This window comes from Theobroma cacao, chromosome 9, assembly GCF_053813885.1.
Source record: "Theobroma cacao isolate CCN51 chromosome 9, ASM5381388v1, whole genome shotgun sequence".
NCBI classification, from domain to species: Eukaryota; Viridiplantae; Streptophyta; class Magnoliopsida; order Malvales; family Malvaceae; genus Theobroma; species Theobroma cacao.
This window is the reverse complement of record NC_142647.1, coordinates 12326661-12342140: the sequence shown is the minus strand read 5'-3', so window position 1 is coordinate 12342140 and position 15480 is coordinate 12326661. Positions and strand designations below refer to the sequence as shown.

General features: G+C 36.8%; 1 protein-coding gene across 1 annotated transcript; it reads right to left on the bottom strand.

Moving 5' to 3' along the window:
- Window positions 1–6766: 6766 nt before the first annotated feature.
- LOC148760727 (uncharacterized) lies at window positions 6767–15156 on the bottom strand. Its single transcript, XM_088809675.1, has 3 exons — window positions 14837–15156; window positions 14470–14641; window positions 6767–6901 (listed from the first exon to the last, which is right to left on the bottom strand). The coding sequence occupies exons 1-3, from the start codon at window positions 15154–15156 to the stop codon at window positions 6767–6769; spliced, it is 627 nt and encodes a 208-aa protein (XP_088665801.1).
- Between the last annotated feature and the right edge of the window lie 324 nt (window positions 15157–15480).

Sequence of the window (15480 nt, the reverse complement as noted above, 5' to 3'; positions counted from 1 at the left end):
AGATGATTGGCATAATTGTCATAAGGGGTGTCATCTGAGCTGCTCGCACTCTGTTATCCTTAGCATCCGAAGTTCTTGCGGAGTCCACCACCTTGATCGTCCATCTCACCAAGTCGATCTTTGCTACCACCCAATGCCCACCCACATTGCAAGGCGAGAGGATGAAATCAACATCTTCCCATTTTTTGCCATATGTCGGCTTCTCACCCTCCATTTACACTCGCAACTCATCTAAAATTTCCATAGTTGACCAAGCATCTTCAGTTGGAAATGAAGTGTGTAGCATATGGATGGTGTCCTGTGAAGCATGTATACATTAACTTACACTTAATGCAACAAAAAATTTAGTATTTTCATAATTAAAAAATTTTCAAATAAACTTACGAAGAATATCGTGTCAACCACGCATGCACGGGTAGTGTATAACTTCGACTTCGACCCTGTCATCCACTTACAAAGTACGCTAAGGCATGCGTCTATATGTTCACTAGTCATTTCTTCTTTGGGATCCTCTAATGTTGTGAAAAAGTCAACCTTTTGATCCTTTGAGATCCCGACGTTACGCCTATATATGTAACAAAATGAATTTCAAAAGCCTTGGTGGATTAATATTTCATTAAAAACAATATTTGCAATGTTATTTATGAGCTTACCTCGTGCACTCGTCTTTTTTGAAAGCTTCGTATGCTTCAACCGTTGTGCTCTTTACCTCCCGACGACTCACTGAGGCGTCGACGTATGGGCTTGCCCTGTATTTGCTCTTCATTTTCACCCATGCCCACTCAGTTGGGTTTGAAATTTGTGTTGCACGATGATGGACATCAGATGACTCTGGTGACGACAACCGTGAACCACTGGCTTTAGGAGTGTTCTGAGGAAGATGGTCCTCTCCTACTGCTGCCTCCACTAATGCATCAGCCTGGGGAAGATGCTCTTTTTCAGCCACGACTGAGTGAAGGTCCCTCTCCCCTCCTGTAGATGCATCGATAATAGGATCGGCCTTAGGAACAGGGTCTTTGTCAGCACCAGCAACATCATCATGAATGTGCACACTACGTTCATCATGTGGCCTATCATCAGCATCATCGTGGTCCTCACCAGCACCATGAGATGAAGGAACGACCTACAGAACAAGACAAATGGGAAAATCTGTTAGCTCATATAATACCACAAACCATAAACCGAGAACAAAAACTAGAACTACACATACTAAACGTAAACGACCAATATATGAACGAAGATAGAATAATGTACTTGTGATTTCAGGCCGTCTAGAATCTAAGCAATGACACTATCCTCAAACATTTGCATCACCAGAGTCAACCATTGAATTGAAGCCTTCAACTCTGACAGGTATTTTTTATACCGATGTATGATCTGTCGCAGCTGACACTTCGTGACTACTCCATCATTGACTCTTGTCGAATAGGTCAACTGCAATAACATATATTACTATGTTATTCAATAATCATATATGAAATTGTTAAACATTACCTGTTAGAACTTTAATATCCTTATCGGTGGCTCGTTACCACTTTACAATTGAGCAAGACCGATTGGTGGTTGAGGAGCTGTGCTCGCCTCCCTCAACTGCAATAACAAAAATTAATGTGTTACTTGATAAACATATGTGGAAATGTTGAACACAAACTGTTATAATTGATCTTATCAATGGGTCGTTAGCACTATGAGTCTAAGGAGGACCTTTCAGTGGTTGAGAAGCTGTCATCATATGGTCTAACTGCAAACATAGATATGTTATTCGATAATCATATATGGAATTGTTGAACACAAACCGTTATGACCGTCCTTATTGGCTCCTCGTTAGCACTGTGAGTCTAAGGATGACCTATCGGTGGTTATGGAGCTGTCGTCGCATGGTCCAACTGCAAACACAGATATGTTATTCGATAATCACATATGGAATTGTTGAACACAAACCTTTAGAACCATCCTTACCAGCTCTTCACTGCCATTGCCATGGTCGTCGCCTTCCTCTATTAACTCGAGGACTAATAGCTCATCGACGACAACAACGGTGGTGTGCCTTCGCTTCATGGAACCAGTGGCTCTTTTGTGCTTCAAGTTTCTCCTTTTTTCTCTCGCACCTAAAACCCAGTCCACCCGATCCTCCATGTGCCATATTAGCACGTATTGGTGGCCCTAAGATAACAGGACATCAAAGTCCATGAAATAATCCCCACTGGCCTCATCCGAGGTAGGCTCCAAGGTCTCCACTACCCACAACTGCAAAATAAGGATTGTGATTAAATTTTAGGAAAAATTATTATACAAATTCACAGTAGAAATTAGTAGCTGTTCACTCACCTGTTGAGATAACTCCAACATCTTAACTGCCTTGTAGAAGTTTTTTGGCTTCTGGTTGCATTGCCATCTGCACATGCGTGGGTAGACGTCCTTCAGAGCAGAAGGGGCAACTATCTTTTGCAAGACTAAAATTACCTCTATTGCCGAGAACTGCAAGTCAAATGTAACCATTATCAGACCGTAAATGATAAACGATTGCAACCATAAATTATTATGTCAAAAGGAAAATGAAAAATGTTACGTGATAGTACCTGTATCACCCATGCAAATCCGTAAATGTTGTACCATAAACGATCCTTCTGCACTTTCGAAGAAGGCACTTCGAACCCCTTCAAAAGGTAGTCCAAGTTTAGCCTCCCAACATAGTGACCTCATGGGAAGACATTCCAAGTGTCGATGTCCTCCACCAACGATAAGAGCCAAGGCGTCACCCGTCTACGGTAGTCTTGACTAAATAAAATGTTATTCGCGATCAAGATGAGTGCCATTTTGGTCGCATCTCTCGGTCGCTGAAAGTTACCTCCGCGGAACGTATCAAGCAAGGCTTGCAAGTTAACACTCTACTGCTCGTTCTAGTATCGAGCATGAATTCTGTCTGCAACAACCTCGTATGGTCGTGTGAACACATCGGGTATTCTACCAAACTTCAGTCCAGTGATAAGGCAGAACTCCTGCTTTGATATGCGTGCCTTGCTTTTGCCAATGGCAAACCATAACTCATGCTCCATTGAATCTGCCACATTGATTCGACGAATCATGATGTTATACAAGAGACTAGTGGAGAAATAGCCTTGTGGATATCCGTTCAGCAGCATTCCGAAACACGTACGCTTCATTGCATCATATTCTCCTTTCCTTTGAAGAGTCTTGTTGATGTAATGCAGTTGTGACCACTTACAGTGGGTGTTAATAGTGACATTGAACGCCCACTTCTCCCTCTGCACAATAAGCAAACTGTCAAGATCCTCATATTGTCTGGACTGCATCTGTAAAACATGGTACACATGCACAAGTGAGTTAACCCATAATGTGGTAACACACCATGCATATAACGTAAAATGTGGTAACACGCCATGCATGTAACGTAAAATGTTGTAACACGCCATGCATGTAACGTAAAATGTTGTAACACGCCATGAGTATCAAGTCAATGTTGTAACACGCTAACGCTGACACGCCAATCACTATAATTAATGTGTCCTTACACGAACTGGCTTAAAATACTCATGACGTGTGACATGCCAATCAGTGTAATTACTGACTCATTACACGAACTGTCCTAAAATAACCAATGTCGTGTCACGCTAAAAACCCCAAAAGCAATTTACCCACTACACGCCATATCTGTTGTAGTTCAAAAACTTTGGTACGACCATAAAACCAGGAAGAAAACAGTTTAAACATAATAATTGAAAAAGATTGAAAAACACGCACATATCAAACACACCCAGTAAAAAATCAAGGAATAGAAGAAAGTTTTAAAAGTTTTATTTTCAGACTGATTGACCTCTTCACTAATAACCGACATTATTGCTGTGGTGTCATCAAGCTTGCAAAGAAGAAAGTCGAACACTCTAGTATCTTTGGGAATGAGGAATGAACCTCTTCACACAGACGTTTGCAATTTCTAAAAAATATTTAATTAAAATGAAATGGCCTCATAATTTCCTCTATAAATATTCATTTATTGAATTCATTCAGTTGAAGTCCAATCGGTTTCCTCATTATTTGCCCCTTTTTTTTTTCCTTTTTCAAACCATGTCGTGTCACCCATAAATTGCCATGTCGTGTCACACACTCTAAACCCTGCCGTGTCACGGATCTCCATGGAGTTTGACAAACTTTGAACCCTGCCGTGTCATAGATTCTCTCAATGGCGTGTCACCAACTCTGAATGCTGGCATGTCACAAACTCTAAACCCTGCCGTGTCACACATTCCAACCATGTCGTGTCACAAACCCTAAACCCTACCATGTCACAGCCGTGTCACACATTCCCACCATGTCGTGTCACACATGCCCATCATGCCGTTTCACAAACTCTAAACCCTGCCCTGCCACAACCGTCTCACATATGGCCTGTTGTAGCACGACTATTTCGTGCTTTGGATTCACATCTTTCTTCTTTCTATTCACCACCGTATTAGGGATTTCTGGTTTCATATCATTCTCCAAGCTTTCAATTCATCACAACTAGTTCCTCGTTCGGTTTAATATCACTTTTCTCCTATCATTTGAATGCCATGTCCCAAATCTCTGAAAAACCATCTCATGCAACATTATTTTGCTTTTCACAAGCTTTGCGAAAAAAATGGATGTTTTGCACAAAATTAGATGTTTGCAAATTCTTTGCATATTTATTTTTTCATTTTTCGCCTATTTGAGAGTGTACGTCAACGAAGATGGCTCATTAAGGATATTTTTGTCCCAAAATCTATTCTTGTGACTAAACCAATTAAAATTATTTAAAAGCTTATTTACAAAAACACGTTATTTTTAAAAACTAAAAAAACATTCTCCTATTTTATTTGCTTGAGGAAGTCACTTCCTACCCAAAAGCCTTGAGGGCTTCATTATCACTATGACAAGCCTCATTCTTCCTGCGAGACAGACCCTGATTGGGATTTTAAAGCCTTGGACCTCCATTCCGAATCCATATCTCAAGGATGTGGGAATGTTCAATAGTCAATACTTACAAAGACTGACTATGGAACCATGTACGTTGCACCCCATTGCAAATCAAATCATATTCACCCTTTTCATATTTTTTGAGCTTTTCTTTGCTCACAACTCTATTTTGGTAGCCCAACAATCTCATAAAAAAGGTCTATACCTCCATGAGAAAAGACAAACATAAGATATTCGTTTACAAAAAGAATTAAGCCTTGGGGTACAAGGGAATGCCATTTGAGGATTATAATTGGACAAGTATGCCAAAAGTTTTGTTCTTTTAAGGCATCTGTCAATGTCATGTTTGCTGCTAAACATTAGCGTATCCATGAACTTGCTAGACATGCCAAATTCCTTTGAGGGGGTTAACAAAGTTTTGAAACGCACTAAACACAAAACTAATGTGACAGATTGCTTACCCGGCCCTTTGCCATTCAGAAGGTCATTACATTTACATGGCTTCTTTATGCTTTTTCCTGTTTCTTTTTCACTCATTGATGAACCCCCCTGCAAACAACCAGGAAGAGGAACCCCATCAATATGTTGAGAAATAATCTAAGAAGTCACATTGAAGTAAAAGGGTAAAAATACGTTAAATGTTTGAAAAGTAGAACTTGTCCCATATCGACAAGGAGATGGTAAGTTTCAGTTGCTTTTAAGGAGAAATTGGAAAGGCTCGCCTAGCTGACGGGGGTGTGGGGGCTGGGAGTAGTCTCGGTATTCTCAAACCCTAAACCGTCCTCGGGTTACGGGTCAAAATAACCGTTGGGGGTTTTTCTCTGGTGTTTTCCCCGTGTGGTCAAAAAATTGAAACACCAACGCCCTACGAGTGCCTGCTCCCACGTGGTTAATCTCGTCCCCTCAAGAGGAGTTGCAGGCCGGGCTGGGTGCGTTAGACTACGTGCTAACAGCTATCAGGTCCTCGCCTCTTGGCCACCCCCCCATTATTTTTTTCTCTTTTACTATTTAACTTGGAACTTCTTGTAATGAATTTGTCTACTATACTATACTTGCATGAAATTCTTGGAATCGTTCTGCCCATTTTGATATTGTGGGTGCAGCTGATTGTCTTTGAGCACGAAAAGGTCCTGCTTCCTCTTCATCTACATCCATTTCTTCAACCTTTACTCCTGAATTACTTGCCATGAATTGAGATTGTTGTGGTTCTGGCATGGGTTCCTCAGGATAAAATTCTTCATCAGCACTGATCAGGGATTCTGAAGTTTGAAACTTGGTTTGAACCCCAATAATTAATTAGCACAATTACTTTTATTTTATTTCCTTTCTTTTCTTTCTTTGTAAAATCAAAATAACAGGCAATTCGATTAAAATGTTGACCTCTGGAAGCTGAAAGCCCTCAACATGGCAGCAGACCAGCTGAAAACAATTACTACAGGCTACAGGACAACTCCGACGAGAGCCAGTCATTCTTTGGCTGCTTACGCAGATGCAAACAATATTATTTCATAAAAAGAAAGCTGAGAAAGTATGTCAGCTAAAACTTCAAACTTTGCAAGAAAGAAAATAAAAAATGCATGAAAGATCTCCTGACCTCCCATTGCATAAAAGCTATTACTATTATTCAGTAAAATCTACGAAGCAATTACTGTTTTGAGGAAATGAGACCCCACATTAGTATGGGATTCTAAGTTTGTGGTATTAAAAATGGACCTATTGATGTCCTTTTTGCTTATTTGCTGGAGACCCAAAATGGAAACCCGCCCTTTTCAATTCAGTCAACCAACAGATCACAAAAGGATGCAGAGCATTAAAGCAAAACAAAACCATAGGACCAAATCGAGCTTTGGAGACAATTGACCCTACAAGTTGAGGTCTGTGGTACAAGATTCATGTCGTCAAAATGAAGTCCCTCAAAAATGAATTCTACTTCCTGCACCAATCTCTGCAAGAATAATGTAAACGTATATAGAAGTGCTAAAACTCTTTCCTTTCCTTTTTCCTCGTTTGGATCAGATCATGAGAACTTTGTCAGGCCACACCGCAACAGACATGATACCAGATAAATACTAACTATTGGAAATATGGCATGATACTCGTATGGTTAACCCTTTCAAATATAGAATTTAATTTAAGAATATTACATCAAAGCAAAATAGGAATCCACTTACTCTACATGACAAAAAACACCACTTGGATTGCATAGGCAAGACAGTCCCCAGGGTGTGATTATATCCATGTGCAGCAAAGCACCTTTATACTAGCTAAAATTCATCTTCGTACTTCACTGCAAAATGGAATTCATGTTTCTAACTACTCTCCACTTTAACATGTATCACCCGACTCAAGCATATAATCTCATGAATACAGCCTGTCTTGGGAACACATCAGACAAACTGGACTCAAGTTTACTGATATAATTGTGGTACTTTTCAAGTGCATAAGGTCAAGTTTTAAACCATCTTCATTTGATCTAGCCTCTGTATAATCAACAGTAACTGATCATTGAGACTAACATTTCTGAAAAGCACTCATTTTAGTGTAGATAATGCATGATATCCTACAAATTTCCAATAAGATTCACAGTACCCGATAATGGCGTTCCCAACTCCAAGATATGCTTGAGCCATTTAATCCAAAGTTGCATCTTCTGTTGTATCAGATTATCAGAGGACGTGGAATTCAAGCAAATGCTTTTGAGCAGTTTTCATATTCCTTGAGGATCCACTGTCATCATATTTGTCCACGTGAACAGCAGTTCCAAGGATTTGAGCTGACGCATCTTGAACATGTGAACTTGGGCACTATCTGAGCGACTGATTTTTGTAGATGATCACTATATTGAGGTCCATAATACTTTCTGTAGTGTTTGTCTGTTCTTCATTCAACAGTTTCTTTGCCAACTGCTCCGGTGTAGCTGGAGGAGGTAAAGGACAAGTTAAAATATGAGACAAGGAAGAACCATCATGCTCAACTGATGTTTCACTGTTGCCAGCAAACATCCTTTTCCCCTCACAGAGATAATATTAATATTTACTATCAATTTTGGGAACCCCCTGCAACAACCACATCCCATGTCAGGTAAGTTCACCTTGCTAAAATAAGTCACTACATTAGTGATAAATTATATACCAGAAAAAAATATAACATAAAGATGAGGGATAGTCTTAAGATGTCATAATGTTGATGAGCCATATAATGATGGGAAAGGGTGATCAAATAAAGATTAAGAGATGAGATATTGTTTTAACAACCACATATGGCATCTTCTGCACTTACCTCATTATGAGTGGTCTGAACAGCTAAGGGAAAATATTAGAAGCTTTTCCATGTAAAAGTAACATTCTTGAACAACCAACAAGCTTGGCCAAAGAATAAAATTATAAAACAAAAAGAGATGGAATATGAAAGATCAGACCAACCAAATCAGAGAAACATTCCAGGAGATGCAAATGTGCACCCATCTATATTGATTTCTTGCAAAACAGCTAGAGTACAAGAGACAGCAGCATCCTTCATCTAAGCTATGCCTTGAGAAGTTCTACAAAAAGACTACTGAAATCTGATTCTGAAGTCACATGGGTAACTTATGGAGGTGTCTAGGAGAGCTCCCATATACCACGTTGTCCTAGTCTTACGTTTCCAAACTGCCCCTAAAACACCTAAGCTTCCTGGGAACAAGTAGTTTATGTTTATTTGACATATTGTGTTTGACCCATTTGCAACCAGCCTACTAAGAAGTGTCGTAACGTGCAGACCGACCGCTAGACGTGAGGTAATTTAGCGAGTTGCCATCAATCTTTTTTTTTTATGTAGGTGTGATTGACTATCTATTAAATTTGTTTTATTTGACGGAGTTCTATATTGACTTTAGGTTCGTATAAAGAATAATAAACTGGTCTACGTATTTTATTAGAGTTGGGTTAGAGAGTACGGTTACGCACAGGGAAGGATTAGCACCCCTATGTCGCCCGTTCCACGAACGATACCATTTAATCATATATTATCCTAAATCATTAATTTTTCTTATGTTTCCTTAATTTGATTTATTATTTATTAGAATATTTTATTTCATTTTTACGAGTTTAACATGCTCGTGATGCAATTGTGAAATGCATGGTATAAAATCGAGATAATGCCAAACGAAAACTTTTTATTGAGTGTACTTTTCGAATTCGCCCATCATATTGGTGGGATTCTGGAACATTCTCTCACCTAGGAAAATACCTGAGAAACTCGCCTTCGCAAGTTTACTAGGTAAATCCGATCATCGGGATAGTCGTTTACGAGTAAAAATAGTATTTTTCTGAATGCAAATCCTAATACGAGCAAAAGCTTTTTATTAAATATAATTCTCCGAACCTTACCATTGTACTAATGGGTCCGATGGTATCTTTTCACCTAGGGAGTTTTTAGAAGAAACTCGCCTTCACAAGCTTCCTCGAAAAGTCCCATTATCGGGGCTTATACTCATATATAAAATATGTCTATATGCCATGACATTTAACAATGCAACAAAGGCACGCGATGCTCTCATAATTCTAATATTTGTTCCTCATTTCATTATTTCTCTATGTGAGCATATATACCATGAATAAATGTTTTATATTTACTTATTGTTCCATTTTTATTTCGTTATGTATTTTGCTATGTAAGTACTTATTCATTTCACTATATGAAATTTTCCAAAATCATATTTTTAGACCAATTATTTTTATCATTATTTATTTTATTTATTTTTTATTTCATAATTATTATTTATATATGTATCTTATCCATTCCTTTTTGTGTTATTATTATTGTTAACATATTTATTGTTATCATTACTTCCTTATTTTTTCATTTTTTTACATTTTTGACTAATTGGTAATTGAGTATAGATAATTTTTTTATTTTATTTAAAATTAGAAACATTGGAATTCAAAATTAAGACCTTCTCATCGTGCCGGTGGAGTCTTAATTAAAATTCCTAATCAAAGAAAATTCATTCAAAATTGCGACTTCACGCGTCTTGAATGGACATCCCATCATTAGTATGACCTAAATAACATGTTTTATATTATTAGATTTTTTTGTTTTTAAAAGCATAAACATTTTATATTTTTCTTTCTTCATTTTTTAATTATAAATATTTATATTTCTATTACAAGTCAATAATGATTTAGAATACTATTATAAGAATTATTGAGATTCAAAAACTAAAGCTCTCCCATCATACTAGTGGAGCTTTAGCTAAACCTCTTACCTAAGAAAACTAACCAAAGATTTCGACTCCTCAAGTCTCGGGCGAATATTGTATCGCTGGTATAACCCAAATAATATATTTTTATTTTTTTAATTTTACTTTATCATATATCTTTTATATGTATGTTCTCCCTTTTAAAAAAAAAAAAAAAGAATGCATTAATTTAACAATATTATGCATATTTCCATATACATATATATATTTTTCCTACATTATTTGCTGATTGACACAACTAGCAACATCAAATAACTATATTAACTACCATAACTAGCGAAACTAGATAACTAGCATGAAAATATGTAAACAGTGAACTGAAGCCCAAATACACAAAATAAGCAAGAATAAACTAAAGAAAATTCATACCCAAGGGACCCAAGGCTCAAAGTGAACTAGGCTGCACAAGCTTAGTGTGAAAAAAGCTTCCTTGAGTTTTTCTTCCTTTTCTTTGACACGGGCTTGGGCCTGGTTCTCCTTTGACTTCTCCTTTCTTTCTTTTTCTTTTTTTCTTTCCTTCATTCTCTCTCTCTTATTTCCTTCTCTTTCTCTTCCTCTTTTTTAGCCGGAATCCTCCCTCATTCTCTTTCTCTTTTCTTTCTTTTTTTCTTTCCTTATCTCTTTCCTTGGTCGGCGTCTTCTTCTCTTATCCTTTCTTTCTTCTTCGTTTTTTCTTTCCTTTCCTCTCGCTCTTTTTCTTCCTTTCCTTCTTTCCTTTTCTCTCTTCCTTTGTTTTTCTTTTTTCTTTCTTTCTCTCTTTCCTTGGCCAGCGTCTTTTTCTCTTTTCCCTATCTTTCTTCTTTGTTTTTTCTTTTTTTTGAATCTGATTTTGAAAATAGGATTTGTGTTGTTTTTTTTTCCTGTTGTTGTTTGTTTCTAACATCCCCCTGTTGTTTGTTTGAGAACCGCCTTTAAGAACTAGATTATCCAAAATTTTGGACAATCTAGAGGTGAAATAATTTTCTTTTGAGCATGATTTCATAAAGCTCTGGCACAAATAGGGGGTTGGTAGCCGGAAGTGACCATTCCTCCCCAAATCTGGCTGCTTTCCAGGGGCATTAAATAATGCCCTGCAATGATTAATTAGAGAGGGAGGCTGAGCATACGCTCCGTCCTTTCTTTTCTCTATTTTTTCTCTTTTTTTATATTAATTTTATTTTTTAAAAAAAATGTTATATTATATTATTATTTATTTTTATTTTTGTTGATTTTTAGAGAATAGGTGTCTATAGTTACCCTTCTTTGTACATTCTTGAGAATCAAAAATAGTGCAAAGACATAAACACCATATTTGACTTATCTTGGGGCAAGTTTGATTTAAGCAATTCGATTTAGGCTTAACCTATCTTGGAATAGGTTTGATTTTTTTAAAAAAATAGACTTCTAGGCTTAACCTGGGTTTGAAAAAATGAAATTTCTGAGCTTGATTTAGGCACGACCTATCTCAAAATAAGTTCAATGAAATTTCTAGACTTGATCAAGGCTCGACCTATCTCAAAATAGATTCGATTTAAAAATTAAAATTTCTAGACTTGATCTAGGCTCAACCTATATCAGAACATGTTTGATTTGAAAAATTGAAATTCTTAGACTTAATCTAGGCTTGACCTACCTCACAACAAGTTTGATTTAAAATTGAAATTCCTACACTTAATCTAGGCTTGACCTATATCAGAACATGTTCGATTTAAAAAATTGAAATTCTTATACTTAATCTAGGCTCGACCTATACAGAATAGGTTCGATTTAAAAATTAAAATTTCTAAACTTAATCTAGGCTCAAACTATCACACAACAAGTTCGATTTAAAATTGAAATTCTTATACTTAATCTAGACTCGACCTATATCAGAACAGGTTTGATTTAAAAAATTGAAATTTTAAGACTTAATCTAGGTTCGACCTATACAGAATAGGTTCAATTCAATAGGTTTGATTTAAAATTGAAATTCCTAGACTTAATCTAGGCTCAACCTATATCAGAGCGGATTCGATTTAAAAAATTAAAATTCCTAAACTTAATTTAGGCTCGACCTATACAAAACAAGTTTGATTTAAAAATTGAAATTCCTAGACTTAATCTAGATTCGACCAATATCAGAACAGATTCGATTAAAAATTGAAATCCTAGACTTAATCTAGGCTCGACCTATCTCACAATAGGTTCGATTTAATTCTCTAATGCCAACTTAATTGGATTAACATGAAAATGAAAGTCTCAAATCCTTCCATCAAAGTTTTACAACCTCACTTTAGGTTGGGTGAATTCCTACTTTCGAAGCATGGAACATGATTTAATTTTTATTCTTGTTTTGAAAATGATCATGTGCATGGCTAGGCATGTATGCATGATGAAATGATAGAATGCTTTTATGTTTATGATTCATTAAGATTCCTAGACCCTTCTCTTGCTTCATCCAATTTTTCCACTACAGCTTTCAATCATCTTCGTTTGTGCCTTTCTTTATCGGCTGACATTCTTAATTTTCCTTAGTCGTGCCTTCTTTTGACACTTAATCACCTATTTTCTCTTTTCGTTTTTTTCAAGTTGAGGCTCTTTTTTCTTTTTACCTTATCTTTAAGTCTTTCATTAAACAACGAATGTAATTTCTTGCTTAATTAGTCATTTCCTTACCAGTCATCATTCATTTCGTGACAATCATCATGTTGAATTACGTAATGGTGGAAAGCAAGGCTTGAAATATAGAAAGGAAGGAGAATTTTATATATATAAAAGTGCAAAAAACTCAAAAGGAAGGGAAATTTACAAAGCAATGATTAGATCATTCAAATAATGAACACTCAGACCATTTAGAGTAGACAATCTGATCCTTTGATTCTAAAAATTGTCCTTGATTGATGTCTTGAGCAAATCCGAAGATTCTGGATTCCATGACTTCTCCTTGTTTTGCAAGGTCGACGAACTTCGCTTTCGGTGCATTTTTCATACTCTAGTTTGTACGTCATCTGAGCCGACAGCTTTAAATCTTCATCCCAAATTTTCCCTTTTGGTCTCAATTCGCCCTTTGCAGGTTTTCAACATGAGCCACCTCCTTTGGATTCGAGTTGTCCTTTTCAGATTTTCAACATGAATCCATTCCATTTTTTTGTTTTTATTTTTTTTGTTTTTTCTTGTTATGTTTTTTTAAGCATAATATTTTTTTACCGCATCCGCATTTATCAGATTAGGCAAGTCTTTTCCATCCATGATGGTCAAAATTAAGGCTCTTCCTCAAAAAGCCTTTTTCACCACGTATGGTCCTTCCCAGTTCGGTGCCCATTTTCGACGAGAATGATTTTGGTTAGGGAGTATCTTTTTAAGGACCAACTCCTCTTCTCGAAAATGCTTGGGATGAACTTTTTTCTTGTATGCTCTCATCATCCTTCATTGGTACATTTGGCCATGACAAAAGGCTGCAAGCCTTTTTTCCTCAATAAGGTTCAACAGTTCGTAACGAGAGCGGATCTATTCAGCGTCTTACAATTCTGTCTCCATTAACAATCTCAAGGATGGGATTTCCACTTCAATGGGTAGCACTGCTTCCATTCCATATACTAATGAATATGGGGTTGCCCCCATAGAGGTACATATAGAAGTTCGATATACATGCAAGGTAAAAGGAAGTTTCTCATGCTAGTCTTTATAAACTTCAGTCATCTTTTCAATGATCTTTTTGATATTTTTGTTGGCTACCTCTATGGTTCCATTCATTTTTTGATGGTACGTTATCGAGTTATGATGCCTAATCTTGAATTTAGCACAAAAATCCTTTACCATTGCACCATGCAGATTACTTGCATTGTTGGTGATTATTCTTTTTGGAAGTCCATATCAACATAATATTTCTTTTTTGCTGAACTTGCACATGACTTTCTACGTTACATTGGCATAAGAAGCTGTTTCTGCCCATTGTGTGAAATAATCAATGGCCATCAATATGAATCAATTTCCATTAAAAGCCTTTGGAGTAATGAGACCAATCACATCCATTCCCCACATTGAAAACGGTCAAGGTGCTATGAAAACATGCAATGGGGCTGGTGGAGCATGGATTTTATATGCATAAATTTGACACTTGTGGCATTTTCAAAGTTTATGTAGTTTAATTCTAGTGTCAACCAATAATATCCACTTCTCATAATTTGTCTAGCCAATATATGTCCATTAGCATGAGCTCCACAAGTTCCTTCGCGGACTTCTTCCATTATTTTGTTAGCTTCAGTAGCATCCACACATCTCAAGAGTACTTGGTCTTGACTTCCTTTGTAAAGTACCTCTCCACTGAGGAAGAAACCCATTGCTAATCTTCTAAGAATTCGTTTGTCATTTTCTGTAACATTCTCAAGATATGCCCGGTGCTTGATGTATTGAACAATATCATAATACCATGGTTTACCATCAACTTCTCCTTCAGCATTCAAGTAGTGCGCGAAGACTTCACGGATTCTGAAATTAAATGGGCATACATCAACCGCTTCATTTATTTTGAACATTGTTCCAAGGGTGGCCAAAGCATCAGTAATCTGGTTCTCTTCTCGAGGCAAATGGTTGAAACTGATTTTCTTGAATTGTTTGCTTAATTCTGTAACCAACTTCTGGTATGGGATCATTTTAGAATCTCTCGTTTCTCATTCTCCTTACATTTGACATATCATTAAAGCAGAATCTCCATAAACTTCTATTATGTCAATCTTCATGTCGATTGTTGCTTGTAACCCCATTACACATGCCTTGTATTCTGCTGTGTTACTGGTGTAATTGAAATTCAATCGTGCGGTAGCTGGATAATACTTCCCATTTGGAGAGATCAACATTGCCCCAATTTCATGCCCCAAAGCATTTGATGATCCATCAAAATAAATTTTCCAAGGGCTAAGTTTATCGAACTCTTCATCTATATGCAAGATAGACGTCAAATCTTCATCCGAAAAATCAAAACTTATAGGCTCATAATCATCCATGGCTCAATCTGCAAGGAAATCGATAATAGTGCTCCCTTTAATTGATTTTTGGGACAGATATACAATATCGTACTCAGACAATTGAACTTGCCATCGTGTTATTCTCCCGAACAAAGATGGTTTTTCAAAACTATATTTGATGGGATCCAATTTTGCCACCAACAATGTTGTATGATACAACATATATTGCCGGAGCCTATAAGCAGTCCATGCTAGTGCACAACACATCTTTTCAAATGCAGTGTATTTGCACTCATACTCAGTAAACTTTTTGCTTAAATAGTATATGGCATGTTCTTTCTTGCCTATTTCATCATGTTGCCC

What these genes read in the sequence shown, in the direction of transcription:
- LOC148760727 (XM_088809675.1), bottom strand. Translation starts at nt 15,156, where the DNA reads ATGGATGATTATGAGCCTATAAGTTTTGATTTTTCGGATGAAGATTTG. An exon ending in GCTTTAATGATATGTCAAAT is followed by an intron (nt 14,642 to 14,836) that starts GTAAGGAGAATG and finishes ATTTAATTTCAG; the next exon opens with AATCCGTGAAGTCTTCGCGC. An exon ending in GTTTCTTCCTCAGTGGAGAG is followed by an intron (nt 6,902 to 14,469) that starts GTACTTTACAAA and finishes TTATTCTTGCAG; the next exon opens with AGATTGGTGCAGGAAGTAGA.